The sequence below is a fragment of the Saccopteryx leptura genome, chromosome 6, assembly GCF_036850995.1.
Source record: "Saccopteryx leptura isolate mSacLep1 chromosome 6, mSacLep1_pri_phased_curated, whole genome shotgun sequence".
In the NCBI taxonomy this organism is placed as follows: domain Eukaryota; kingdom Metazoa; phylum Chordata; class Mammalia; order Chiroptera; family Emballonuridae; genus Saccopteryx; species Saccopteryx leptura.
Genome location: NC_089508.1, coordinates 177695744 through 177722108, shown reverse-complemented (window position 1 = coordinate 177722108; position 26365 = coordinate 177695744). Strand labels below are relative to the sequence as shown.

General features: G+C 43.4%; 1 protein-coding gene across 1 annotated transcript in view; it reads left to right on the top strand.

Moving 5' to 3' along the window:
• Positions 1–13605: 13605 nt before the first annotated feature.
• Positions 13606–26365, top strand: part of ADAM19 (ADAM metallopeptidase domain 19) — an 80227-nt gene continuing 67467 nt past the window's right edge. Inside the window, exons 1-3 of the mRNA XM_066341459.1 lie at positions 13606–13807; positions 16530–16615; positions 21115–21185. Of these exons, the coding sequence (XP_066197556.1) occupies positions 13741–13807; positions 16530–16615; positions 21115–21185 (224 nt within the window). The 5' untranslated portion in view covers positions 13606–13740. The remainder of the gene's footprint in view (positions 13808–16529; positions 16616–21114; positions 21186–26365) is intronic.

Genomic DNA, 26365 nt, shown 5'->3' with positions numbered 1-26365 from the left:
CCATCCAGAACTATTAAACTGTTAGTGCAGTCCTGAACTGAAGATCTTTAATGATGACTTCGTCCATCATCAAGGTTGCTGGCTCTTTGAAAAAGACAAATATTTCTTCTGACAAGCTCTTTTTCAAGTGGGATCTTAATTCTTAAACCTTGTAGGAATATTGACAAGGTGGGGAGGGAGTCATTGCTCATCCCCAGTTAATGTTGCTAATCACTGGCCAAACTGCTCCTTTTTTTTTTTTTCATTTATCTGAAGCTGGAAACAGGGAGAGACAGTCAGACAGACTCCCGCATGCGCCCGACCGGGATCCACCCGGCACGCCCACCAGGGGCGACGCTCTGCCCATCCTGGGCGTCGCCATGTTGCGACCAGAGCCACTCTAGCGCCTGAGGCAGAGGCCACAGAGCCATCCCCAGCGCCCGGGCCATCTTTGCTCCAATGGAGCCTTGGCTGCGGGAGGGGAAGAGAGAGACAGAGAGGAAAGCGCGGCAGAGGGGTGGAGAAGCAAATGGGCGCTTCTCCTGTGTGCCCTGGCCGGGAATCGAACCCGGGTCCTCCGCACGCTAGGCAAACTGCTCCTTTTAAAGTTGGTTCCTTGGCATGGTTTTTTACTTAGAGAACTTTGGTTACTGAGAACTCATGGGAGGGGCTTTTCAATGGATACTGATCGATAAGCTTCAAGAGGCAGGGAGGAAATGATGGGCTTAAGTGGTCCCCAGTGGCCCTCTCTGAGCCAAATGCACTTTCAAGATATCTATGGCGGTGTCTTTTTCAAACCCAGGTCTCTATTCAGAGAAAAAGATTACCTTGTACATTTGTTACTCTCTCTTTGAGCTATAATCTTCAAGCTCAATCAAAGAAAATTCTCTGATCGCCAGTCTCTGACTCATGCTCTCTGTGCACTACTGAAATTACTTGCGGTCTGCGAAAGAAGAAGTGGGGCTATAAAGACAGACCCTGGCCCAGGAAGGGGTGTGAGTCATTCCAGTGTGGTACACAGGGCACCTTCCCTGTTGCTATTAGATCTCAAACTCTACTCTGCCCTGAGCACCCACTCCCACTGCCTGCTCTGGTGATCTGTCAACGTTCAGTCTCATAAATATAGTTCTGCACTTGTTTGCAGCTATAGAACTCTTTGTAGTTTGCAAGGCATTTTGAATAATTTCTCCATCCATCTATTCATTCATTCAGTAAATACATACTTAGTAATAAGAGTAATGTTATGGGCCCACCGTGGGGCAAGCATTGTGCCATAGAGGGCACAGTGACAATCAAAAGTTGCACAGTCATGTTCATGGCCATCATGGAGTTGGTAGTCTAGGGCAGTGTTTTGTTGTTGGTGTTGTTTTGTTTTTAAACACAATTCAGTGAAATCCAGTTGAATTGTGTTGTAAAAGTTATTTCTTACTGAGGATCATGGTCAAAGACATAGAAACACACTGTGAAAGCTATTGTGAAAGATTCCTCAAACTGTCCTCCTCACAGCCACTGGAGAGCTAGCTCATGGAGGCTAGTGCAGGAGACAGAAAGTATCATGACTATACCTGCTTGGAGTAAGATTTGTCAGGCAGTGTACCTTGCAGGGGAAGCAAAGGTGATCGGGCACACCAGTCCTTGTCTTCAATCATTTTGGGGCTCCCCATTGCCCTCAGGATGAAGGCTTAACATTTTAGCTTGATAAGGAAACCACTGCCTCTGGTCTCTGTCTGTCTTCACTGATGTTCATACCACTGTCTCCCTCCTCCTCAGATGCCTTTCTAACCTCATACCACAAACAAAATCAATTCAGAAAGCCTGTAGATCCAAATGTAAAATGAAAACAGAAAAGTTACAGAAAAACATTGGAGGACATTTTTCTGGCCCTGGGGTAGGGCACAATTTCTTGAATTGGGCTCAAAAAGTACCAACCATTAAAAAAATTGATACATTTGACTCTATTAATATTAATAATTTCTTTTCATCAAAGTGAATGATGAGGCACCTTGTAAAGTGAATGGAGATATTTGCTTATATATATATCTGACCTGTAGTGAGGGTGTTTAAAAGAACTCATACAAACCAATAAAAACAAAACAGACTGATCAGTGAAAAAATGGGGGGGGGGAATAGACTTGAATAGACTCTTCAGAAAAGAGGGTATTTAACGTCCAATAATTGTAAAGAAGTTTTCAACCTCATTAATCATTAAGGAAATGAAAATTAAAACAATCTGATATCAACACACCCACCAGATGCCTAAAATATAAGAAAAGGGAAAATACCAAGTGTCACCAAGGATGTAAAAAAAACAGAACTCTTAAAAATTGGTGGGTGTGTAATTCGGTGGAATCATTTTGTTAAACTATTCCGCAACATCTGCTAAAGTGGGTTGTATACTATGACCCAGCAATGTCACTCTTAGGTGTATACCCCAAAGAAATGCAGATAGTTGTTAACCAAATGAAAGTTCACCACAGCATTATTTATTACAGTCTCAGTCTGGAAACTGCCCAAATGTTTATACTTAGCAGAGTAGATAAATAACTTGTGATACATGCCACAAATAGAATACTCTACAGAAGAAGGAATCTATAATTACATAAACAATATAGTGGAACCTCATAAACATAACATTGAGCAAAATAAGCCAGGACATCCTAACTCCCTCAGCCCTCTCCCTTGGAAACCATAAACTATGTGATTTCATTTATACAAAGTCCAAAAAAGAAGCAAAATTAATCTATACTGCTAGAAGCCATACTAAGTTACCCTTTGGGAAGGGGATTTGTGACCAGAAGGGGGCAAAAGGGAGCTTCTGAACTGCTGGTCTTGTTCTCTTGATCAATCACATGGGTGTGTTCAGGCTCTAAAAATGGTTGAATCGTATACTTACTGATATGTGCACTCAAGACGTGTTTGCATTTCAATACAAAGTTGAAAATATAAATAATGCTGCAGCGAACATCCTTATTGCTACATCTTTGTAGACATCTCTCTTCGTTTCGTTTTTCTTTTGACTAAATTCCTGGAAGCGGAATGGCTGAGTCAATTGCTATGGACATTTTATGGCTTTTGGTACATCTTGCCAACTTGTCAGGACTGCTTTTATCTTTGTCTCCCTGTGCCCAGCACCACGCCACTGCCTAACAGACATATGGTGCATAGATGAATGGATGAATAAATGAAGGCCTTCTTTCAGTTCATTGAATGAATCACACCCTTTCAAGCCTAAGAGCAGTTCCTGTTTGCTCTGCCTGGAACTCTCTTCCCCATCCTTTATACCACTGACTCTCAGCTTAGAAGGCACCCAACTGGGAGCCTTTCCCCACCATGCTGTCTAAAGTAGTCCTCCTTTCTTACTTCTTTTCCTAGCTCCTCTTGTTTACAAATCCCAATGGGTAATTCTTATATTTTATTTGTGTAGTTAGTTGCTTGCTTGTTACTGTCCCCCCACTGGACTCTAAGTGCCACAAAGATAGGAGTGACATATGTTTTGTTCACTATTGTAATCCCTGTACCTAACACAGCCTAGGATGGAGAAACCCTTTGTATTAGTGAGATGTTTTCCAACAAGGGTCAGACTTCTAACCCAGACAAGCTTAAGAAAAAAAAAATTGGGGTGCATGTAATTAAGTTCAAGGGGTTGGTTCACTTTAGACATGGCTAGATCGGCAGGTTCAAGTAATATTATTAGAACCCTCTCTCTCTCTCTCTCGCCACTATTTGACTTTGTTTTCAGACAGGCTCTTCCCTGCAATGGTACCAAAGGACCACTCACAGCCCCAACTTTACACTGTCCACCATCTAGAAGAAAAGGAAGCCTCTGATAGAACAGTCAGAGTCTTGAGGAGGATGTTCATTGGTCCATCTTGGGGCCACATACATACCATCACTGAATTAAGCACAGTAGTTATGGGGATGGACTTCTATGCGTAGGTGTTGGTTTCCTGACTGTCTCTGAGGGGGTGGATGGGTGGAAGAGGAAGCTCTACCCCAACCAAACCATGAGCACAGATGTGAACAGCTGCAAGGCCACCTAAAGTTGACTTATTTGTCTAGTTTCCAGTCCAACCAGCTGCAAGGATTCAGCTCCCTCACCGGGTGTATGCAGTCATTAACCTAAAACCAGGAACTGAAATCCACAAGTAATTGAGCTATTTTCCAGCTAAGGGAGGGGGGGGGGGGCAGCTGAAATTAAGTGCTTCCTTGAATCTTGATTGCCATTTCCATGAATGACTCTGCCTTTTGCAATTTATTTGGGGTTTAGGTGGAGATCTGCCTTTTGTAACATACACAGGGATGGAGTTTGTATTTAACCTTTTCCTCCTTCACAATCCTTATCCTAAACTGGGTCTTCTATACAGTTTTCACGACCTGTTTAATGATAATCCCACCCCTTCCGTTTTATTCACTTCCTTCTGCTTCAAACAGCTCCACCAAAGTTGACTGAGCTAAGGGACAAACAGGAATTTTCTCATTGGTATGCTGAGGTACATCAGACACATAAACTCCCTGACAGTCTTAGTATTCACTGCCTTGCAGACTCATCACTTTAGGCTTTCAATTTGGCTCCTTTTTCAGGATTTGTCCATGACCTTGAGAAAGTCAATTTCCTCTCTCTGGACCTTGGTAGTGCTAGCTATAAAATGAAATAATTACCTTGCCTGCTGAATGAGATGGTTTCTGAGTGCCCTCTAGATTTCTGATCCTGGAATTCTCTTTCCCCCTCCCTAGCAATCTGGGGATGAGAAGGTCACCATGAAGTTTGCAGGTTTCCAAACAAAAGGAGAATGTGGTCGCCTTGTTCAACAATTATCAGGCATTTCAAGACAGCCACAGCAAAGCACTAAGCTAACCATGGGGCCTTTCTAAAAGTGGGGTCCTGTGCAGCTGCCTGGGTGCCTGAACGAACCAGATAAGATAACCGGCTATGCTCATGCCCTCTTCAAAATTCCATATTATGTATGTCTCCACATCTTTTGCAGGAACAGCAGAACCAAATGCCTAGAAAATAAATGGCTGACATGGACTGTGGGTGGTTGGTGACTGCGACAAAATGGAGAACAAATGTTCTACCTAAAAGGAGCAGCTAATACCGATCTCTAGCCAACTGTCACCATGAGAAAATTTGTGCTTATTATTGTCTGACCTTCTAAGTTTTCAAGAGAAGCCAGAATAAGGATTTTTTTAAATAATAAATTTCCTGATTTTTTTAATTGTTGGGAACTGTTGAGAAAAATTATCCAAAATTTGAAAACGAGGCAAAGGATGACTGCAATCCCTTTCAGTGGTATCCAAGAGCAATGGTTCTCCAAACGTGATCCCTTATCAACAGCATCGGTATCACCTGAGAACACAGCATCAGCATATATAAAAGCATATATACATGTCTGTATATATAGTATATATGCTTATATATAAGTGAAACAAATGAAACAATACAAGGGACAGGAAGGAGGAATTAGGATTATTTTGTTATTACAAAGTACTCACACTACCTGTGAAGTGGTAGAGTGTTATTTAAAAGTGGACTTGGATTAGCTATAAATGTGTACTACAAACTTTAGGGCAACCACTAAAAATAGTTTTTAAAATGTGTAACTGATATGCTGAAAGAGAAAATGGAATTATATATGATGTTTAAATAAAACCACAAAAGACAGAAAAAGAGTGGAAGACAAAATATAGGAGCAAAGAACATGGGCAACAAATAGAAAAATGTAACAAATATGACAGACACTAATCCAACTATGTCAATAATCACTTTGACTGTCAAATCATCTAAATGTACCAGTTAAAAAAGAGATTATCAGAGTGGATCTAAAAACAAGATTCAATTATATTCAGCGCACAAGAAATCCACTTTAAATATACAGACATATGTAGATTAAAAGTAAATGATGGAGAAAAATATACCATGCCACTTAAAAGAAAGCAGGAGCAGCTATATTAATTTTAGCAAATCAGACATGAAATCAAGAAAAGTTATCAAGGAAAAGAAGGGCATCACATAATGATAAAGGGGTCAATATTCCATAAAAACCTAACAATCCTTAAAGTGTCTGTATCTAACAATAGTGCACCAAACTGCATGAGGCACAAACGGTTAGAATTGCAGAGAAAAAGATGAATTCACAATTGTAGTTGGAGACTTCAGCCCCTCTATCACAAATGGACAGATTCAGCAGGCAGAAAATCAGGAAAGACATAGTTGAACTCAACAGCAGTATCAATCAATTGGATATAATTGACATCTATAAACTACTTCAGCAACATCAGCAGAATACATATTCTCTTCAAAATTCCATGGAACATTCAGAACTATGGACCACATTTAGAGCCATAAAATACTCATTAACAAATTTAAAAGAATACAAGTCGTACAATGTTGAATCTCAGATCATAGTGGAAATAAACTAGAAATCAATAACAAAAAAGATAACAAAAATATTTCAAAATACATGAAGATAAAACAATATACTTCTAAATAACACGAGACAAAGAAGATATCTCAAGAGAAAAAATATTTTAAAATAAACAAAAATGAAAACTTATCAAATATGTGAAAGCAGTGGTTAGAGAGAAATTTATAACATTGAATGCATATATTAGAAAAGAAGAAAGATGTAAAATCAATAGTATAAGCTTCCACCTTAGGAAACTGGAAAAAGAAGAGCAAATTAAATCCAAAGTAAGCAGGAGAAAATAAATAATAAAAATTAGAGCAGCCCTGGCCGGTTGGCTCAGCGGTAGAGCATCGGCCTGGCGTGCGGGGGACCCGGGTTTGATTCCCGGCCAGGGCACATAGGAGAAGCGCCTATTTGCTTCTCCACCCCGCCCCCTCTTTCCTCTCTGTCTCTCTCTTCCCCTCCCGCAGCCAAGGCTCCATTGGAGCAAAGATGGCCCAGGCGCTGGGGATGGTTCCTTGGCCTCTGCCCCAGGTGCTAGAGTGGCTCTGGTCGCGGCAGAGCGACGCCCCGGAGGGGCAGAGCATCGCCCCCTGGTGGGCAGAGCGTCGCCCCTGGTGGGCGTGCCGGGTAGATCCGGCGGGCGCATGCGGGAGTCTGTCTGACTGTCTCTCCCCGTTTCCAGCTTCAGAAAAGAAAAAAAAAAAAAAATTAGAGCAGAAATCAATAAAATTTAAAACAGGAAATTAAAGAAAATCAATTAAACCAGAAGCTGGTTCTTTAAAAATATCAATAAAATGGATAAGCCTCTAGCTAGGCTAAGAAAAGAAGAGAGACAGTACAAATTACTAATACTAGAAATGAAAGAGAGAACATTAATACAGGTCCCATGGACATTAAAAGGATAATAAAGGAATACTATGAACAACTCTATGCCCACGAATTTGATAACCTAGATGAAATAGACCAATTTCTTAAAAGATCCAAATTGCCAAAACAACACAAGAAGAAATAGACAAACTGAATAGACCTCTAGAAATTGAGTCAATAATTAAAAACCTTCCAAAAGAGAAAGCACCAGGCTAAGATAAATTCACTGGTGAATTCTACCAATCATTTAAGGAAGAAATACCAATTTTCTACAATCTGTTTCAGAGGATAGAAACAGAAGGAATACTTCCTAAGTCATTTTAGGAGGCCAACATTACTCTTATACTGAAACAAGGCATAGACATTACATGAAAACTACAGACCAAAATCGCTCATGAATATAGATGCAAAATTTCTCAAAAAAAAATTATTAGCAAGTCTAATCTAGCAATGTATAAAAAGAATTATGTACCATGGCCAAATGGGATTTGTCCATGCAAGACTGGTTCAATATTCAAAAACCATTTAAAATAATCTTCCACATTAAACTGGCTAAAAAAGAAAACTACACATCAAGAAATGTGATCTGTAACTGGCCATTTACATTTTCTTGTCAGTTCCTAACCCTGTCTTTTTTCCTACCTCCTCCTTCCCTAATTTATAGTGGCAACCTTGTCTTAGGAATTTCTGCATTTGTAGATTCTAGAAAATGCCAAGCACATAATAAGTGATCAATGAATGCTATTGGGTGAGTGATTCTAAGAGCTTTATGAATTGCCCAGGGGTTGGGGAGATTTGCTTTTTCTCTGGATTTTTTTTTTTTTAATCTTTTTTTTTTTTTTTTTTTCATTTTTCTGAAGCTGGAAACGGGGATAGACAGTCAGACAGACTCCCGCATGCGCCCGACCGGGATCCACCCGGCACGCCCACCAGGGGCGGTGCTCTGCCCCCCAGGGGGCGATGCTCTGCCCATCCTGGGCGTCGCCATATTGCGACCAGAGCCACTCTAGCGCCTGAGGCAGAGGCCACAGAGCCATGCCCAGCGCCCGGGCCATCTTTTTGCTCCAATGGAGCCTTGGCTGCGGGAGGGGAAGAGAGAGACAGAGAGGAAAGCGCGGCGGAGGGGTGGAGAAGCAAATGGGCGCTTCTCCTATGTGCCCTGGCCGGGAATCGAACCCGGGTCCTCCGCACGCTAGGCCGACGCTCTACCGCTGATTCTCTGGATTTTGGGGAAAAAAAGAAACAGAACTAAAGACTAAAATCTTGAACATAATCAAGAGATGCTCTTTAGGCTTTATTTCCTGCTGTCAATATGGATTCAAGTAATCCTAACCCGGCTCCTTCATGGAGTATTTGAAGACCAAGATTGTTGCTGGGAAACTGCACATCTATTAGAATGGTTAAAATCAAAGAACCGACAATAGCAAGTCCTGGTAAGGATGCAGAGCAACTGGAACTCGCATCTATTGCTGGTGGGAGTGTAAGATTGTACAGCCACTTTGGAAAATACAGTTTCTTACAAAGTTAAACATGTATTTAACCATAAGACATAGCAAATACACTCTTAATTTTTTTTACTCTAGAGAAATAAAAACTTATGCTCCAGTAAAACTTGAGTATTTATAGTGACTTTATTCATAATCGTCAAAGACAGAAAACACAAAAATATTCCTTATCCGGTGAATGGATAAACAAACTATGATACATCCACACAATAGAATACTACTGAATAATAAAAAGAAACTATTGCTACATGGGGCAACATGCATGAATCTTCGATGCATTATGCTGAATGAAAGAAGCCAGACTCAAAAGGCTACATTTTGTGTGGTGCCATATATATGTCATTTTCTTATAGCCAACAGTATAGAGACATAAAGCAGATCAGTGATTGTCAGCGCTTGGAAATGATAAGAGACAGGAGGGAACTGTCTGTGGTGATCTTGATTGTGGAAGTGGTTATCTGATTGTAGGCATTTGCCAAAACTCAAAACCGTGTATGTCCAAAAAAGGGGAGGAGGGGAGAATGTTAATGTATGTGAATTATACTTGAATAAACTGAACTTTAAAAAATGTGCTAGTTGCTGGGGAAACGATAGCAGGGTTATTACAGGGACAACGTTATTTTCCTAGCAAGGGCCAATTCTCCCATGAGCAATTTGGAAGTTTGTGCAGAGCCAGAATGAAATAACTATTATTAATAATTTCTTAAATAATTTATTTAATTAAACATTTATTGTGCCTTCCAAATGCTGGGAGGATGAGATAAGAACCAGGTCCAGCTCCATTCACAAGGGGCTAACAATGTCGTGGAGGTGGAGTAAGAAAAAGGCAATTACACATAGATCATTATCTTTGATAATAACGAAAGAATCAGTATATAATTAGATTCTTCGCCTCTTACACAACTAAAAGCACAAGCTAAGCATTAGAAATGTTATCCCCTCCCCTGTACTTATTAGCAGTAGAACAAAGATAATAAAAGCTAGCACTTGACTGCTTGTTATTGGAGAAGTACTATGCTAAGCACCCATTTGGCCTCACGAAAACTCTATGAGCTATGTTGAATGAACTCAAAAAGTCCGGAGGTTTTGCTATAAATAACTGATAAAAATTTATTCAAGGGTCTTGGAGTTTGCGAACTGGGACTGCAGCGAGGCAAAACCCCAAAAGTGTTCCAAAGAAGACAAAAGTTATAGTAAAAAAGGACTTTCTTGAGAATTACCAGCCCTGCATTCCTGGTTCTAGGACTGCTCCATGATGGTTATCAGTTAGATTTCAGGCGGTTAGGATCATGGGAGCCAGGAGCTCTGGTCAGTCCAGGGTGTCTGGATAATAGATGTCAAGGGGAGATATCTACTGAGGCCTTGCAGAGGTGATCAGATGGCCTGGATACGTAAGTCCTTCAAAGGTCAATTAGAGCGTTACCTGGAAGGCAGATATATATCTGTTGACGCAGGACTGTAAAGTTAAAAACAAAAAAGTTCCTGGGCTAGTTAGAACAAGAATGAAGTCTTTCCTTATGCCTCAACTTCCATAATGTTAATAATTTTAGCCGCTTGGTTATAGTGACTTCATTTTATACACTCCCTATCTTCACTCTTTCTTCAGCTAGGAACTACCATTATCAGCATCCTTATAGGCTGGGGCAACAAAGTCACAGAAAAGGTGTTTTGTGTTTTGTTTTTTTGCCTCTGATCCCGCAGCTGGTTAAAGACAGCGAAGGGATTTAAACCCTGGCAGGATGGCCACCTCCTAACCATGGTAGTATACTATAGAGGGGAACAGTGGCCTGGGTCACCTGTTTGGAATTGGTTATTTGAACTCTGCTTCAGTTTCCCTAACATCAGAGGAGAGAGGTCAAGACACCAGGATAAACCGTTAACCATTATTCTTTCTGCCTTCCTTTCCTGTGTTTACCATTCACCCACCCACTCCCATTACTAAAGTCATATCTAAGTATTGCAGAAAATGAGAGGCTATATATATATATATATATATATATATATATATATATATATATGACAAACTAAAACCAAAAATAACCCAAAAAACCTTCATTTCTCCATACTCTCACCATCCAGAGGTAACCACTGCAAACATTTTGGCACATTTCCTTCTAGTCTTTTTAAAAGTGTCTTTTATTTACATAGCTGAGGCCATGCCTACATGTAATTTTGGACTCTGCTTTTTTTCATTTAACATCAGAGCATAAACTCTTTGTAAATGTTATTTTAAATGGCTGCATAATAATCCATCATATGGATATTCTGTAATTTATTAACTGTTCCTTCACAATTTGATATTTAGTTTGTTTCCAGTATTTTCACTATTATAAATAACACCACTATGAACATTCTTGTCCATAAATCTTTGCATGCATTGCAGATTATTTTTTTAGGATAGTTTCCCAGAAATGTAAGTAGTAGGGTAAATGTCATGAATATTTTAAAGATTATGTAGAGATGTAATATTTTTTTATAAACAACAAATACATTCTTTACAAATAAATGGGAAGGCTTCCAGGGGGTTCAAAGGTTGTATATATGTTTGTTCCTGTGTATAAGTGTGTGGGGGGTGGATGAGAGACAGAACAGAAACTTTCTCACTCCTTGGTCAGAGTTCAATAACCACTGGACTTTTTCTCTTGTGAGCTACTTTCCAATATCCAGGGGTATGTGCTGAGTAAATATTGATTAGCTGAGCACCAGCAAATGAAAGCAAATTTCAAGTATGGGGTTTGTGTGTCTTTTGCAAGGATACTGCTCCCAAAAATTAGGGGATATTTCAAAATGAATCTTTTATCGCTTCATATTCATTTTGAAATACCCCTAATTGTTGTGAGCAGTATAGATGATCCATAGAATCAGGCCTCCCACTTCAGCCTTTTTTTCAGCTGTGAGAAGTTTTCTAGTCTCACAGCTCTAGGGGAAAATTGCCTGTTATGGACAGAATTATGTCCCCTACCCCCAACCATATGTTGAAGCCTTAAGCCCCAATGTGACTATATTTGGAGATAGGGCCCATGGGACACCAAAGGTGTCACTATAAGATGACCCATGCAGTTAGTCAGCCATTTTAACAGAAGTCAGGAATAGAGATATGATTATATCAGCAGATAGAGACACTGCCATTTGGACCAAAGGGAACAGTCAGGATGAAAAAAAAAAAAAAAAAAGGCTTTTGGAGTTTTGGGATTCTACAGGACAAGAAAACTATTGAGTATGCTTTATCCTTCAAGGACAGGGCAGGGTGACTCTGAAGGTGATTCCGAGATCATCAGGGCTGCCATTCCCACTATATGTCTAGAGCACACAGGTCTAGGGGGCAAGGCTCTCATTTTCTTGGACTCAGAAGGTGGGTCCCCTTCCCAATTTCTGGGAGTCACGCTGCCCCCAGGGTGGGTTGCTGCAGAGCTGAGGGGGCAGGGCCACTGCCTAGGGCCGCAGGACGACATCACTGCCCCACTGGACTTGGAAAACAGAGCATCCAGTCAGAGGACTACTCAACAGCTTTAACGTTTAGTGGAATGTGCTTTGCTAAGTTTTGGACTTGCTCTGAACCTGTCACCCCTTTCCTCCTGGTTTCTCTCTTTTGGAATGGGAATGTCTATCCTATCTTGTATTTTGGAAGAACATAACTTGTTTGGTTTCACAGAAAGGAGTTTTGCCTCAGGATGAATCATGCCTAGAGTCTCATCCATATCTGATTAGGTATTTAGATGAGATATTGGACTTGGAGTTGGTGTTGAAATAAGTTAAGATGTTAGGGGCTATTGGGATGGGATGTGGTGAATGCATTTCAAATGCAAGAAGGATATCCATTTTGGGGGACCAAAGGCTAGAATATTATGGAATGAACTGTGTTCCCCTCCACATTCATGGCGAAGCCCTAACCTCCAGTATGACTGTATTTGGAGGTAGAATCTTTAAAGAAGTAATTGACCTTGGGTAAAGTAGCCTCTCAGGTCTGTTTTTCTCATCTGTAAAACAGGAGACTATTAGTATCTGCCCTAAGAGATTATGAGGCTAATGAAAAGAGATGATGTATGCAGAGTTCCTGGCACATTTTAAAGGATAATAAAAAATAGTTCTTTTTCTAGATTAATTAATTAAATAAGTTAATGGATGTAAAGTGTTAAGGACAGTGTCCGACAGTCATTAAGTGCTGTGTCCATCTCAGTTATTGTTATTTTCTTATTCCAGCAGACAGCAAGCCCTCCAAAGCCTAAATCTAAAGCATCCCGATTCCGGTTTTCCCCCAATACAGCCACCGGCCCTCCCACCCTCATGCGTTTCTCTAGGCCATTTTCTCTGCCTAGTGCTCCAATCCTCCTCCTCCCCAGCTCGGATGTCGTCTCCTCTGGGAATCCTCTCTTCTCCACCCTCTCTTCCCAGTGAGAAGGAATGGCTCCTGGATTTGTGTCCTGCGAAGAAAACAACTCCATGTAGCACTGAGTTCTTTGTGCCTGGTGGTTCCGTTAACTCTTTCGAAGCCTGCCTCCAAGACTGGAGGCCTCTAGGGAATGGAGCTGGGTGGGGAGCCTTTTAGTGTCACCCAAGGCATCTAGTACAGTGCGGGACAGAGTTAGACGGGCCGCTGTGCAGAAGGAGGTCGTTTAACTCCTGAAAGCCCGAGCCCAGGACTCCCCACAGGCCGCGCCCACCTTGAGAGTGGATCCTTGCCCCTCAGCGGCTCGGACTCTGCTTCCGCTGCTCCGGGTCACCTGAGCCAGCCGGACTCCCAAGGGGTCCCCGGGCTCCTCCCCTGGCGGTCCCTCCCACCCCCTCCAGGCGAGCGCGTCCCCTCCTCCACCCGGTGGAGGAGCCCTGCGGACAGAGGGCGGAGCGTCTCGGCCGATGGCTGGGAGCCGGGCTGGGAGGCGCTGGGCGATCAGTGGGTTCCAGACGCATCGCCGCCTGGCTGGAGTGCTGGCATGGCCGCGTGCTTGTGAGCGCAGAGCGCGCGACTGGCCGCTGCCACCATGCCCGGGGGCGTGGGCGCTGCCCGGCTCTGCCTGCTGGTGCTCGCCCTGCCGGGATGGACCAGAAGTAAGTGACCGGGTAAGGGAGGACTGGAGTGGGGATGGAGGCGGGTGGGCTAGGGGGTACGGGGACCTGGGAGTTGCACCCCGCAGTCTCCCAGCCTGGGAGCCCCGGCTTTGTTCCCACGTTGTGCGTCCTCGGAGGAGGTGGAGGTCCTGAGCAAGCAGACAACAGCGGGTCCCCTCCCTGGCTTCCCTCCCTCTCTCTCTTTTTCCTCCGTTTTTTTTTTCTCCCTCTGCTTTTGGCTTCGCTTTCCGCTGCTATCCTAGCCTCTCCTTTTTTCTCCAGTCTTTGTGTGTGTTCCTATAAATATATACCGATAAAATTGGAACCGTACCATATGTACAGTTTTGTGTCTTGCACTTTCTACTTCACATAAAGAGCATTTACCAACATCCTTAAATTCTCCAAAACGTGATTTTAATGACTATAAATTCCATCAAGAAATCGCAGTATGATCTTCAAAAAGTTAAAAACATGACTTTCCTACAAATATAGGATGAATGGGGGGCCAAGATTTGTTCCGTTCATTAACGAGGCAGTGAATGGAATGGTAAAACTGGTTCAAAGCATTAGAGGAACAGGAGTGGTACCGGCATTGGAGAAAGAGGGTTGAAATCTTGTGGTGGAACAGATGCAAAAGTGGTCAGTACCCCACTGGGCAAGCGACCAGAATTCTTAGTTATCTTTCTGCTATGTTGGAGTCATTTGCATCTCTACCTGACAGAAATCTGCAGTTAACACATAACGGAGTATATAGTCTTCTAGTTAATAGTAAATAAAAGAAGTCAGACAAAGATACATGCCCCTAGATAATAAAGTGATATACTGAAAGGACTGTTAAACAATGCTATCATGTGACCTAGAAAGGACATCCTGCTTTCTCTTTGCCTTATTTCTAAGTTTTGAACAGTTTTTTTTAAAGGATGTACTGTGGTTCTCCATTGTTGAGCCTTTAGATTGCTTTCAGTATTTCTTGTATCATGAAGTTCACTTCATTATTTAAATATTTCATTAAATATCGAGTGATTTCTCTCTTTTTTTTGCAAAGAATCTAGACTTAATCAGAGTCACTAGAGCAGGTATGATGAAACTAATGCAAGTCTAATGAGATTATTTTTAGAATATATTTTTATTGAGAATACATTATATCAGTAATCTGAAAGGAAAGTTTATCACTTATAATCCTGCCATTCTAACAAAATAACTGTATTCTCACTATATTCTATGTGGTTGATCTGGTTGGTTTAGATAGAATAGATTTTGGTGTCCTTGGCCTCACCCTCTGGAGTCCTATGGATTTGGCCTCTTTTGGAGACTAATTTGCCTAGCTCTTGGGAATTGACCACTTTATTAAGCTTGTCTGCAACCAGTCTTTGAGGTTGCCACTGCCTAGAACAAGTTTAAAAATATGCATTTCTTAAAAAATAGGAATCCTGCACCCTGGCTGGACAGCTCAGTTGGTTGAAACATCATCCTGGAGTGCAGAGGTTGCTGGTTCGATCCCTGGTCAGGGCACACACAGGAACAGATGGATGTTCCTGTCTCTTTTCTCCCTCTTTCTCTCTTCTAAAGTCAACAAATAAAAAATAAATAAATAAATAGATAAATAAATGAAAGGAATCCTGCAATTTATCTCTTAGGGTTGCCATGGAAATAAAGGAGAACTGGGTGGTGAGATTCATATGGAAAGTAGGGAGTGATATCCAAATGCAGACTTCCCTTTAGAAAGCTCAGCTTCCTGCCATGATGCTTTCTTTGTGTACGGAGAAGCAAATTGACAGTGACTCTCCCCAGTAATGCTGTGAGATGGCAGGCAGGTATCATTGTTTCCATCTTACAGATGAGAAAACTGAAGCTCAGTTGAAATAATGCTCATGGGTTTGACCTCCAGAATATGCCCAGAATCCAACCACTTCATTCCTCTCCACTGATGTCATTTTAGTCTGAGGCACGGTCATCTCTCACCAGGGCTCCAGCAAGTCTCCAACCTTGCCTTCTGCTTCAACTCTCACTCCCGCCACCCCCTCCCCTACCGCACCCCCATCACCACCCAGCAGGCCAGACAATCTTTTAAAAACTGAATACAGATCATATTCCTCTGTGTTTAAACTCTCCATTGCCTTCCAAGTCTATTTTTAATGAAATCCAAACACTTTCCATGGCCTCTGTGCTATCAGATTCATGACTGCCTTGCCGACCACGTTTCCTGCCAACTCCCCCCCTCATTTACTAGACTCTAACTACCTTTGCCTTCTCTGCTTCCTTAAACAGACCGAGTCTCCTTCTGCTCACGCAGCGCCATTGCGCCTGCTGGTTCTTCTACTTGGGGTGCTCTTCTTCCAGATCTTGGTTGCAAGGCTACCTCTTCCTGGTCCTTTAGGTCTCAATTAAATGCCATCTTGTCTAAAACAGGGACTCCTCCCCCTTCTTTGGTGTCTCTTTATTCCATGACCCCGTTGTACCATTTGAGAATATCTGTGTGTTGTCCATCTCCCACCTCTAGAAGATAAATTTTGTGAGGAGTATAGAGACCTCGCTACCGCTGTCTAGCACTGTATTGCCAACACCTAGCAGAGTGCTTGACCCCTGGTAAGTGCCGAGGGTCTGGAATCCAGCAGGTCTTCTAATGACCCAATATGGGCTTCTTCCCAGTTGGCCATGCGGGCCTGGCTTGGCTAGGGTGCAGAGGTCTGGGATTCCGATGGTTGTGCATCTGTATTGGCAGGAGGAAGCGTGGAAGGCAGCGCCCAGCTACAGCATGAACTAATAATACCTCAGTGGAAGATTGCAGAAGGCTGTATGAGAGAAAAGGTAAGCCCCAAAGCTCTCCTTTTCAGAGGCCAGAGCCGACCACTTCACTCTGTGAGGCTTGGGCCACCAACTTGACTTTCCTGGAGGCCGTGTCACCACCGTCAGTTCTGTTTCAGGCCCACTCTACCCTGTCTGTTGGTTACTTTCGGGATCCCAGTTGGGACTTTCCTTCATCGTGTGACGAACTTCTAGAAGACTTTCAAATGCTATTAGTTGTGAAAATGAAAATCCACATTAACGCTGACACAAACTAAGGGCAAATATGTGTCACAAAAAGCACCAGCTCTCAATGAGAATTGATTAAATATTATCATTGTTATTATTGCTCTGCATAATACACGGCTTATTTTATTGATGAGATAGTGTACACAGAGAGAAGATACTAATCCAAACTATTTTTTTAATAAGAGCCCAGGTAGGGACTTAGTACTGTACTTATTTATCTTAAGATCCAGTAGGCAAGTTGGGCCACTACACCAGCAAAATGCACAGGCTTTATCAAGGGTCTTGGGAATAAGACAGAAAGCACTACCCTGTTCTTGCAGAGAGGGCCTGTGCAACTAGGCATCCTGATTTCGTCAAAAAGTAAGAGATGCTGAAAATAGCTTCAAAACATGGGAGAACTAGAAAGGAAGGTATGATTGTTGACCTTCCACTTTCTGAACTTCAGTTTCCTCATTTACAAAATAGGACTTAGACGGAATAAGAAGGAAGAAGGCTGGGAAGAGGGGATAGTGAATAAGATCCCTTTGGGTTCAAAGGGTCAGTGATTTGTTGGGCCACATATAAGAGCAAGATTATAGTAGGAGAGGGAGGAGAGAGCTGGATCAGGTAGGATTTCAGACCTTTGTGGCTTTTGAGTCTAGAAAGGCAAATAGAGAGGGAGAAAGGTCTGGAATCCTTAAAGTTATGGTTAGAGTAATGCAGACATGTCCCCAAATGCTCCAATTCAGGTTTACTAAGAGAACTTACAGCCAAAATTGTAGGGCGAATGAAGGCAAGTAACATTTTATCCTAAAGACAATAAATACATGGAATTCATTTCATCAAAAAATAAAATAACACTGAAAATAGCTTCAGGAAAAGTCTAGACAAATTAATGGATGGCCATCCTTGAGCAGGTTATTTTTAAAAATTAAGATCTCAGATAGTCCAACCAATCCATTATTGCCGAAGAATGTCTGATACTCTTTGTAGAGGCCTTTTTGTTCTTTCCAGATGTGGGATGCCAGGCATCCTGAGGAAGGGCTTGAGAAACAAAGTGGAGTCCCAGATCCTGTCTTTGTTCCCAGCCATTGTCTGCCCAGAAACTGGGCCACTGCATTTTGCTTGAATAGTCAGCACAGTGCCTGGCACCGTAAGTATTTGTTGAATGAACAAATGAAGGAATGTCAGACAGAGAGAGAGAGAGAGAGAAAAGGTGGATCTCACTCAGGCCTCTTATTTTCATTTACATAATTTATCAAACATCAATTGAACACTCACTGTGTAGTAATTATCATACTAGATCTTAACAGGGATGCAATACATAGGACAGATTTCTAATACCTTATGGAGCTGAAGATCTCTCTAATACAGCCATAAAGTGAAAGGAATTTTAACCCTTCTCTGGGGTAAATGTAATAGCAAGTCACCTCCCAAGGGGAGGGGAGGTCACCTGTTCCTAGCACAGGCTGGAGTTGCAAGAGAAGAGCTGAGTAAAACTAGATAGGGAAGTAGCACAGATCCTTGAAATGCTGTTTCATTGTTTTGCTTGAAATGTCCCCTGGAAACAAGGAACATCGTATTTTAAAAATATCAGTCTCTGAGCATCTTCCAGACCAGAGAGAAGTATATTTGGATAAAACCACTTAAAAATAAATATTTGTTCTCATGTTGCAGCTTGGGTATCTTTGGGGAAGAGGTGACAGTGCTTTGATTTGTGTCAGCTTTCCATTTTGGGGTGGGCTGTCACATGGTTACCTACCTCTTAGATAAGAGAATTGCTACAGCGCTGTTACCATGTGCTTTTTCTCAAGTGATCACTCGGGACTGTGTCCCTGAAGCCCAGTGTGATTGCTCAGGGCCCTTGCCCCAGAACTGCCCAGAGTGAAGTGGCAAAGGACCAGCAACGAGGGCAGGTGTTGGCAGAGCGGGCGCAGGGCATCAGAAACAGAGAAGTGAATCCTCTAGTGAAAGTTATTGGGCAAACATTCACCCAGCTTCCTCTCCCCGTGGTTTAAAAATGTTCTTAAGAAGTGTCAATAGGACAAATGAGCAAAAAAGAAAAAAAGAAAACAACAAAGGACAGGATTGCTCAAGCATCCTGGATCAGACTTCAGATCTCATCAGAACCCTAAAAGCAGGGGTCCCCAAACTACAGCCTGCAGGCCGCATGCGGCCCCCTGAGGCCATTTATCCGGCCCCGCTGCACTTCTGGAAGGGGCACCTCTTTCATTGGTGGTCATTGAGAGGAGCATAGTTCCCATTGAAATACTGGTCAGTTGGTTGATTTAAATTTACTTGTTCTTTATTTTAAATATTGTATTTGTTCCCGTTTTGTTTTTTTACTTTAAAGTAAGATATGTGCAGTGTGCATAGGGATTTGTTCATAGTTTTTTTTATAGTACGGCCCTCCAACAGTCTGAGGGACAGTGAACTGGCCCCCTGTGTAAAAAGTTTGGGGACCCCTGCTAAAAGTGTAGGACTCTGATGGGAGGTGGGGTTTTGGGCAAATAAGAAGAGGAAATGGACTTGGAAGAGACAGGCTCCCCCCACCAGAGGCGGGCAACAAAGCAGGTGACCTACTCCCTCAGACACACGGAAACTGGAAACTAAGTTTTCAGGCCCACCTTAAAAGGGGCAGAAACTTTTGTGGATTGGAAGAGACTTCAAGAGTTTATCAATTCCCTGGTATCAAGTTAGAGAGCGCATATTTAAAATACCCCAGAGAATCCATCTGTTTTAAACAGGTTTAAATATGTAAATACCCTGTTTTAAATAAATAATTTCTTTCTTCAAAAATAGTTTAACTGGCCTAAGTTGATTTGTTGAAGGCTGGAAGTTTATTTTGACTTCAATTTTTAATTTCTTAGAAATTTTCCATGACAATGAGGTAAATAGAAGAAATAAAGCCCATTTTTTAAGCAATTATAAAAACTTGGAAAGTTGCACAAAAGAAGATAAAATTAACTAATAATCTCACTCCTTGGAGGTAACTATGGTAATTTACTAGTTTGGGTTTTTTCTTTCTAGTTTTTCCTTTTACAAAAGTATGTTTAAGTAAAACAGTGTTATATTTTAAGTCTTTGTGCTTAATAACGTATACTTTCTTGGTAATTTAGAAATCACTTAAAGTCATTGTTTTTAATGAATGTCTAGTGTTTTGTCGTATGACTGGATCTTCTATTTTGGACACTGAAGTTATATTTTATTATTCAGGATTTTAAGTAATGAATATCCTTCTGTATAATAAACTTTTGTCCATTCTTCCATTTGTTCCTTTCAGATATAAACTTGTATTACTGTTTCAGAGGGTCTAAACGCTAAAAAACCTCATCCATACTGTCAAATTATGTTCCAGTGAGTGGTGGCAACAGTTTAAATTCTTACTGCTAGGGTAGGAGAGTGCCCATTTGACAGCATGCTCCATTGCATTGTGATTCATGATTTTAAAAAAATCTTTGTCACTTCGATTTTTTAAAAAGGTATGGTTAAAAAAAATGGAGGGAGGAATTCATCGCGATGTTGAATACATTTTTCTTGCTCGTTGGTCATTTGTATATTATCTTAAATGATTTATGCTGAGTTTATAGCAACTCTGGGCCTCAGCAAATTGTCTCTTGTATGTAAAATTATATCTTCCTTTGGACTTATAAAACCTTAGTTTGAAGTGCCCCTAGTTGTCTCCTCTGAGACGATTGAGGGTATCCAAACTGAGAGCCAAAACAAAATAATGTAAGATAACCCACTGTGAAGAGGCCTTTCCTGGTATTTTAGATAATACCATGTACACAGGGTTTCTATCTGCCGGATTAAGTCTTTATATGCATTACGACGTCACTTGATCCTTATGAGAGCCCCAGAAGTTTGGACAGTTATTATCTGTGTTTTATAAATGAGGAAACGGAGCTGTAGGAGTGAATGTTCAGCAACATGCCCACATGCCATCACCACAGAGTCAGAGAGCAGCACTTGAATCCAGATCTGACTGCATAAAACCTGCTATTGAAGGTCATGTTTTCCAGCATTGGCCTTGACCAGACCTGCATGGGAGCACTTACACCACATTTCAGCATGGATTTTCTTTCCTTTGTCTTTTAGGAGGAGGCAGATGGGGGAGGGGAATTGGTTCTTCTGGGATTGAAGCTATTTTGCGTTTGGGCTGGAAATGCAACTGACTCTTTCTCCTTCACTTCCTGTGGATCGGGGTCAGAGCACTGTGCTAGATCCTATGTCTGTTCCTGAGAGCCGCCACCTTGTTTTTGGGAACTGACATTCTCTTTTGTTGTTGCTTCTAGCATCCACGCAAAGCTGAGCTCAGGGTAATGGCCGAGGGGCGAGAGCTGATCCTGGACCTGGAGAAGAATGAGTAAGTGGACTCCTCCTTTGTCTAAAATGAAACAATTCCCTTCCACGTCAAGGCCGGACGCAGGTGCTGCTGTTTTGGAAGGAAGCAGTGAGTGAAGTGACCCAAACTCTCAGTTGTTGGTTTCTTTCTGAGGGAGCCTCTTGCAAAGACAGCGTTTCCACAATCTCTTGACTTGGCTGTGAAATTACTGGACTGTTTAACAAGCTGTATTTCCGGGGTTTCTTAGAGTTCACTCTGTGTGTGTGTGTGTGTGTGTGTGTGTGGGTGTGTGTGAGTGTGTGATGAGGGAGGGAGGCATGGACTGCGGGGCTGCATGCAGCAGCTGTCTCACTAGCTGCAGCACAGGGCACGGCAGGAAGCGAAACAGTTAGAGGAAAACAGCAGAGAGGAGAGAGGCGATGCGGAGTGTTCTGGGATTTGCACCTCCAACCCTGGCTGCTCCATCTGTTCTGGGTCGGCCAAATCCGAGCGTCTGCCAATAAGGGCACGGTCAGCAGTCTCCCGGCTTCATCGGGCAGGCTCTTCCATCTTTCTAACCTCATTCATCTTGGGTGGCCGCCTGAGTCAGAAAGATTTCCACATTGATTTACCATCAAGCATGGTTGTATCTGGATTCATGTTGTCGAGCAGGTGAATAGATATAGATAATGCCTAACTGTGTCTGCTGCCTGTTCTTGGGCCCTTCCCGATCTGCTCAGCCACTGGAGAGCTCTCCTTCCTTGGCCGGGAGAGCCTGCAGGCCACTGGTATTTCCCCACCAACAGCCCTGCTTTGATTCTGCTGCCCAGACCTCGCAGATAAGGCTGCAAGGCTCAGAAAACTGCCTGTGTCCTCTTGGCAGCCTCCCGGGAGGCAGATGAGTAATCCCACACATAACTGCCAAGAAAGGGATGGATGGGACCTTCCTGTGTCCAGAGGATGGGAAGGGCTGCTAAGCTTGGGTGGAGAGCAGGAACATAAATTATTCCAGATCTGGGCTTTTTGGGCCCTTGTGAAGGAAGGTGAGTGGAGTGTGAGGTGGGGTGGAAGTGTGACGTTAGCACGTGCAGTCACAGGGCTTCAGCCATGTCTTCCCTCTGCCTCTGCAAAGATGGGCATCTCAACCATTTCTGCTGCTTTTCTTTTGAGAGTCAAACCAGCCCAAGAATGTGTTCTCTTTGTCCCATTTTCCTGGAGCAGACCTGCTGGCTTTGTCCCCAGAGAGGGCAGGCTCTGCTTGTCCGAGATGTCTCCTTGCCTAGTCCTCTTTCCGTCCTGCAGGAATAGGCCATTAGTAGGTCCGTTCTTGACAGTCCCTCTCAAGGATCAGCTTTAGTTTCTCATGGCTCCAGCCCTCTAGCTCCAGACTAAGTGTTCCCTGTTACCACTCAGCCTAATCGGCCCTATTCTGCCTCCAAGTCGGGTATTTGACCCTTCAGCTTCCTCTGGGCAGTCCAAATAGTGGGGTGGCTATCATGGGCAAATCCACAAGAATTGGACTGGCCAAGTAGGGATGCCAGCACCCAACCCTCCCTCCTATTTTGGGATCTTTGCAAGAGATCATAAGAAGTTATGGCGGGAAGACGCTTGAACAAGCGCTGAATGCAATGCTCTTATGTGTGGATGCAGAAACTTCAACTCAGAGAGGGATAGGCACCTGTCTAAGTCCACATAGCAGGTAAATGAGAGCGGTAAGACTAGGACCACTTATGTTCCTGGCTTGTTTCTGGAGTCAGGGAGAGCCCGTGGATGTGGCTGTACTGTGTGCTGCTCTGAGTGGCTCTGGCTTCCCAGCGAGTGGTGGGGGGCTGGATGTGGTTCCTGGCCTCCTGGAGTTGGCAGGAGGCAGGAGACTTGACAAAAGTGGAAACAGCCGCGTCAAGCGCTATGACCTCATCAGGTATCCCTGGGGGACAGCTTCCTGCTATTTTTGTCTAAATGGGGCTTTTTGTTTTTGAACATGTGTTAGCAAGCGGAACTCCAACTGCACACGACTTCCTACTTTGTTTGTTTCCCAAAGCCATCTCATTCATGGTGCGTGCGAGGCCGGATGCAGAACGGCTTAGGGGGTAGGGATGATGCCTTTATGGTTTTTTATATCTCTCTGTTAAAGTTTTTATTAATCCACTGATATTTGAGGGGAAACTGGGCCCTGTGCTAAGTGATTCCTCAGCCTCTGTTTTTTAAGTTCCTTGATCGATTCATTTTTTTTTTTTTCTATCTCCCGTGCATATGTATGTAGCATGGTTCCGGGCACCGGTGTCAGTGCTGGGAATATGGCTGGAATGAAACAGTTCTGCCCTTTTGGAGCTTTATTAAATTCTACTGGTGGGAACAGTAAACAGATACACAAGTGAATGTGTAATATGTCTGGTGACAAGTGCTGTGGAGACAAAGGAACGGAAGGGTTCGGAAGAGCAGGGATGGGAAGGGAGGTGCTGTTTCGGAATGGTGGTCAGATAAGCCTTGGTGAGTTGATATTTGGAGTCAAGACCCGAAGGAGGTGAGAAAACGTGCCATGTGGATGGCTAAGAGATGGCATTTCCGAGGAGAAGGAACAGCTAAGTTCAAAGGCCATAATTAATTTTAAAGGTTTCCACTTCCCCTCCCCAACCCCCATACATTGGATTCTCAGCCCCCCCAGGAGCTGTGGGCAAGAGCTTCTGGAACTCTGAGGGGAGAGAGAGGACATGTCTAATTTCTTTTTCATTATCCTAAAGTGTCTGGCCTTCTCCCATCAAATCAAAGCCCACGTGCTAATGCATGGCCCAAAATAGCAGTGAGCAGGCCTTTAATGGAATTCACACGTGGAGAGATTGCCAAGAATGGTGAGGATGGAGGAGGAGCGTGGGGGTTGGGCCAGGAGAGAGGGGCCTCCAGCTCAGGCAGCAGATACCCAAAGTGCCTCAGTTCAACAGCATGACAGCCAGCAGCCTTTTTCTGCTGTGGAGCAACTCGGAAGAAATGGATGCAATTCCTGTGGGAGACACACACCCTTTTCTCTACTGAGATCACAGGCGACGTAGGGAGTATCTGTCTGCACGCGGCTTTCTCGTCAGATGCTGGGTTCAGATCCTGACTCTCCCCCTTACTAGCTGGATGTCCTCTTTAAGCCTCGGTTTCCCTCTCTGGGGTACAATGATAGTCGCACACTGTAGAGCCGTGGGGAGGATGAAATGAGATGGTGCACGTACAGGACCCAGCATAGTGCCTGCCTTCCGTTCCATGCTCAATAAATGGCAGCTACTGTTGTTTCTCGTTTGCTGAATTGAAATGGAACCTTCCTGAGTTGCGGGCATCTGGGAAGCCGCACACCTCCAGGGAGATGTAGACCTTGTCTCTTTCCCCTTCTCTTTTCTCCCCCTTTTCCCGAGATGAACTGTTGAACCGGCTTGCAGGGTGCTCATGGGGGGCTGCGTTTCGAGGGCAGGATCACTACATTCCAAGGGCACCTTCAGACGCAAATGAAAAGCTCAGCTAGTGGGCACTGTGCCCAGAGGGCCTTCGGCCATCTGCTTCTCTCTGCTAGTCTTTTAAGCACATTCTGGAACTCTCATCTCTTCACTATACCGCCCTTCCTTGCGTCTGAATGATGATAAGCTTTGGGTGTTGGCTTGGAAAAGGGACAGATGTCCCTTGGCCTCACCCCATTCATTGTTCTTTAGCCCTGGCTGAGGACGGATCCTGTGCGCACACGTCTAGCTAATAGAAATGAATATATTTTCTTTTGTGTGGGTCTCTACCTCCAGACCTCCCAAGGAACAGTAGGTGTCAAAGCAGAACTGGGTCAGTTAGAGATTTGCTGATTATAGTACTCACCTTTGCTTCCGACTTGAATCTTTCCTCATTCCTCTGACTTTTTATCGGTCCCTCAGAGACACTGACGGGAAGGAGGCTGCTGACCTTGGCTTGGAAATTGTGCTACAACCTGGAAAATTAAGTCACTCACCTTAATGGAGCCATGTAGCTCCCTAATTTTCTTTTTTTTCCCCCCTCAACCTTATGTGAGTTGTATATAATACTGGAGGCCCCGAGGAGGGGAGGACTAGCAGGCAGGAAAGGAGTTTCTCAGCACTGGACAAGATGGATTGGTTATCAGCTCTTACTACTGCACTTCTCTTCCAAGGAGGCCTGGTAGAAATATGTAGCTGATCCGGAGCAAAGCCCTGCCTTCTGCCCAGGCCTCGGAGTGCGTCCCCTCCCCCCTTCCCAGTTCACTCTTGCGTCAGGAGTACAGGAGTTAAAACATCTTATCTAGGAGTAGGAGAAAAGACAGCTCTCTTTGACCCTCTCTCCTCAGGAGCTTCATTTTTGTTGTTGGCAAAAGTCAATGTTCTGGATCTAAGAGAAACTTAAGAAAGCCTTAAGACGAAAGCCCAATGCTTTTGGGAAACGCATGCTTCGCTGAGTTGCATTTAAATGAGTCGCACACATATGGATTACATTTCACTTAAAATACACATGGCTTAAGAAATTAGAGGATATCATTCTTGAACCAAGCACTTGGCAGATCTCAAGTATTCAAAATGTTTTTCCAAACTCGGCGCGCAGCTGGGCTCCCCGTTCCCTGCAGCTGAGGTTGTCTAACCCAAGGAGACCGGTGCCGAGGAAATGGTTGGATGGATGGGTGGGGACTGGAATTTGATGAAAGTTGCCTATGAGCGTTGAAATTTTTTTTCAAACTTTTTTTTTTTAAATATGAGCAACTTCTGACTCGGAGGTGGTGGATACATAAATGATTTTAAATTCCTAGTGCTGTGCTTGGTTGGCACCTTGCCCCTCTGAGACCTTGTGTTCCCGTTGGAGATGCCATTTCCAATGGTACCCTGACAGACAGAGATTGATTTCATTTCCAGTTCTCATGTCGCAGACCCAAATGGATTGCCAGCCGATCCCGATGTGATTTTTGTGCAAGCCAAATTCTTAACCCTACCCCAGCATAAGTGAAACGCCATAATCAGACGAGATCGGGCGCGTTCAGGGTGGTATGGCCGTAGAAACGCCATAATCTATAGAGCAAAACCGGCCTGGGCTCCGGAGCCGGAGAGACCCATGATGGATTTTGGGCACTGGCACTTCCTGGTCAGGTGGCTTTCAGCAAGTCACTTGCCTTCTGAATGCTGGTTCTTCCCTGGTGTTCATGATAATACTCCTTAGTGAGAATTTATGGAGAGCCAGTCACTGTGTGAAGCTTCAGGTAC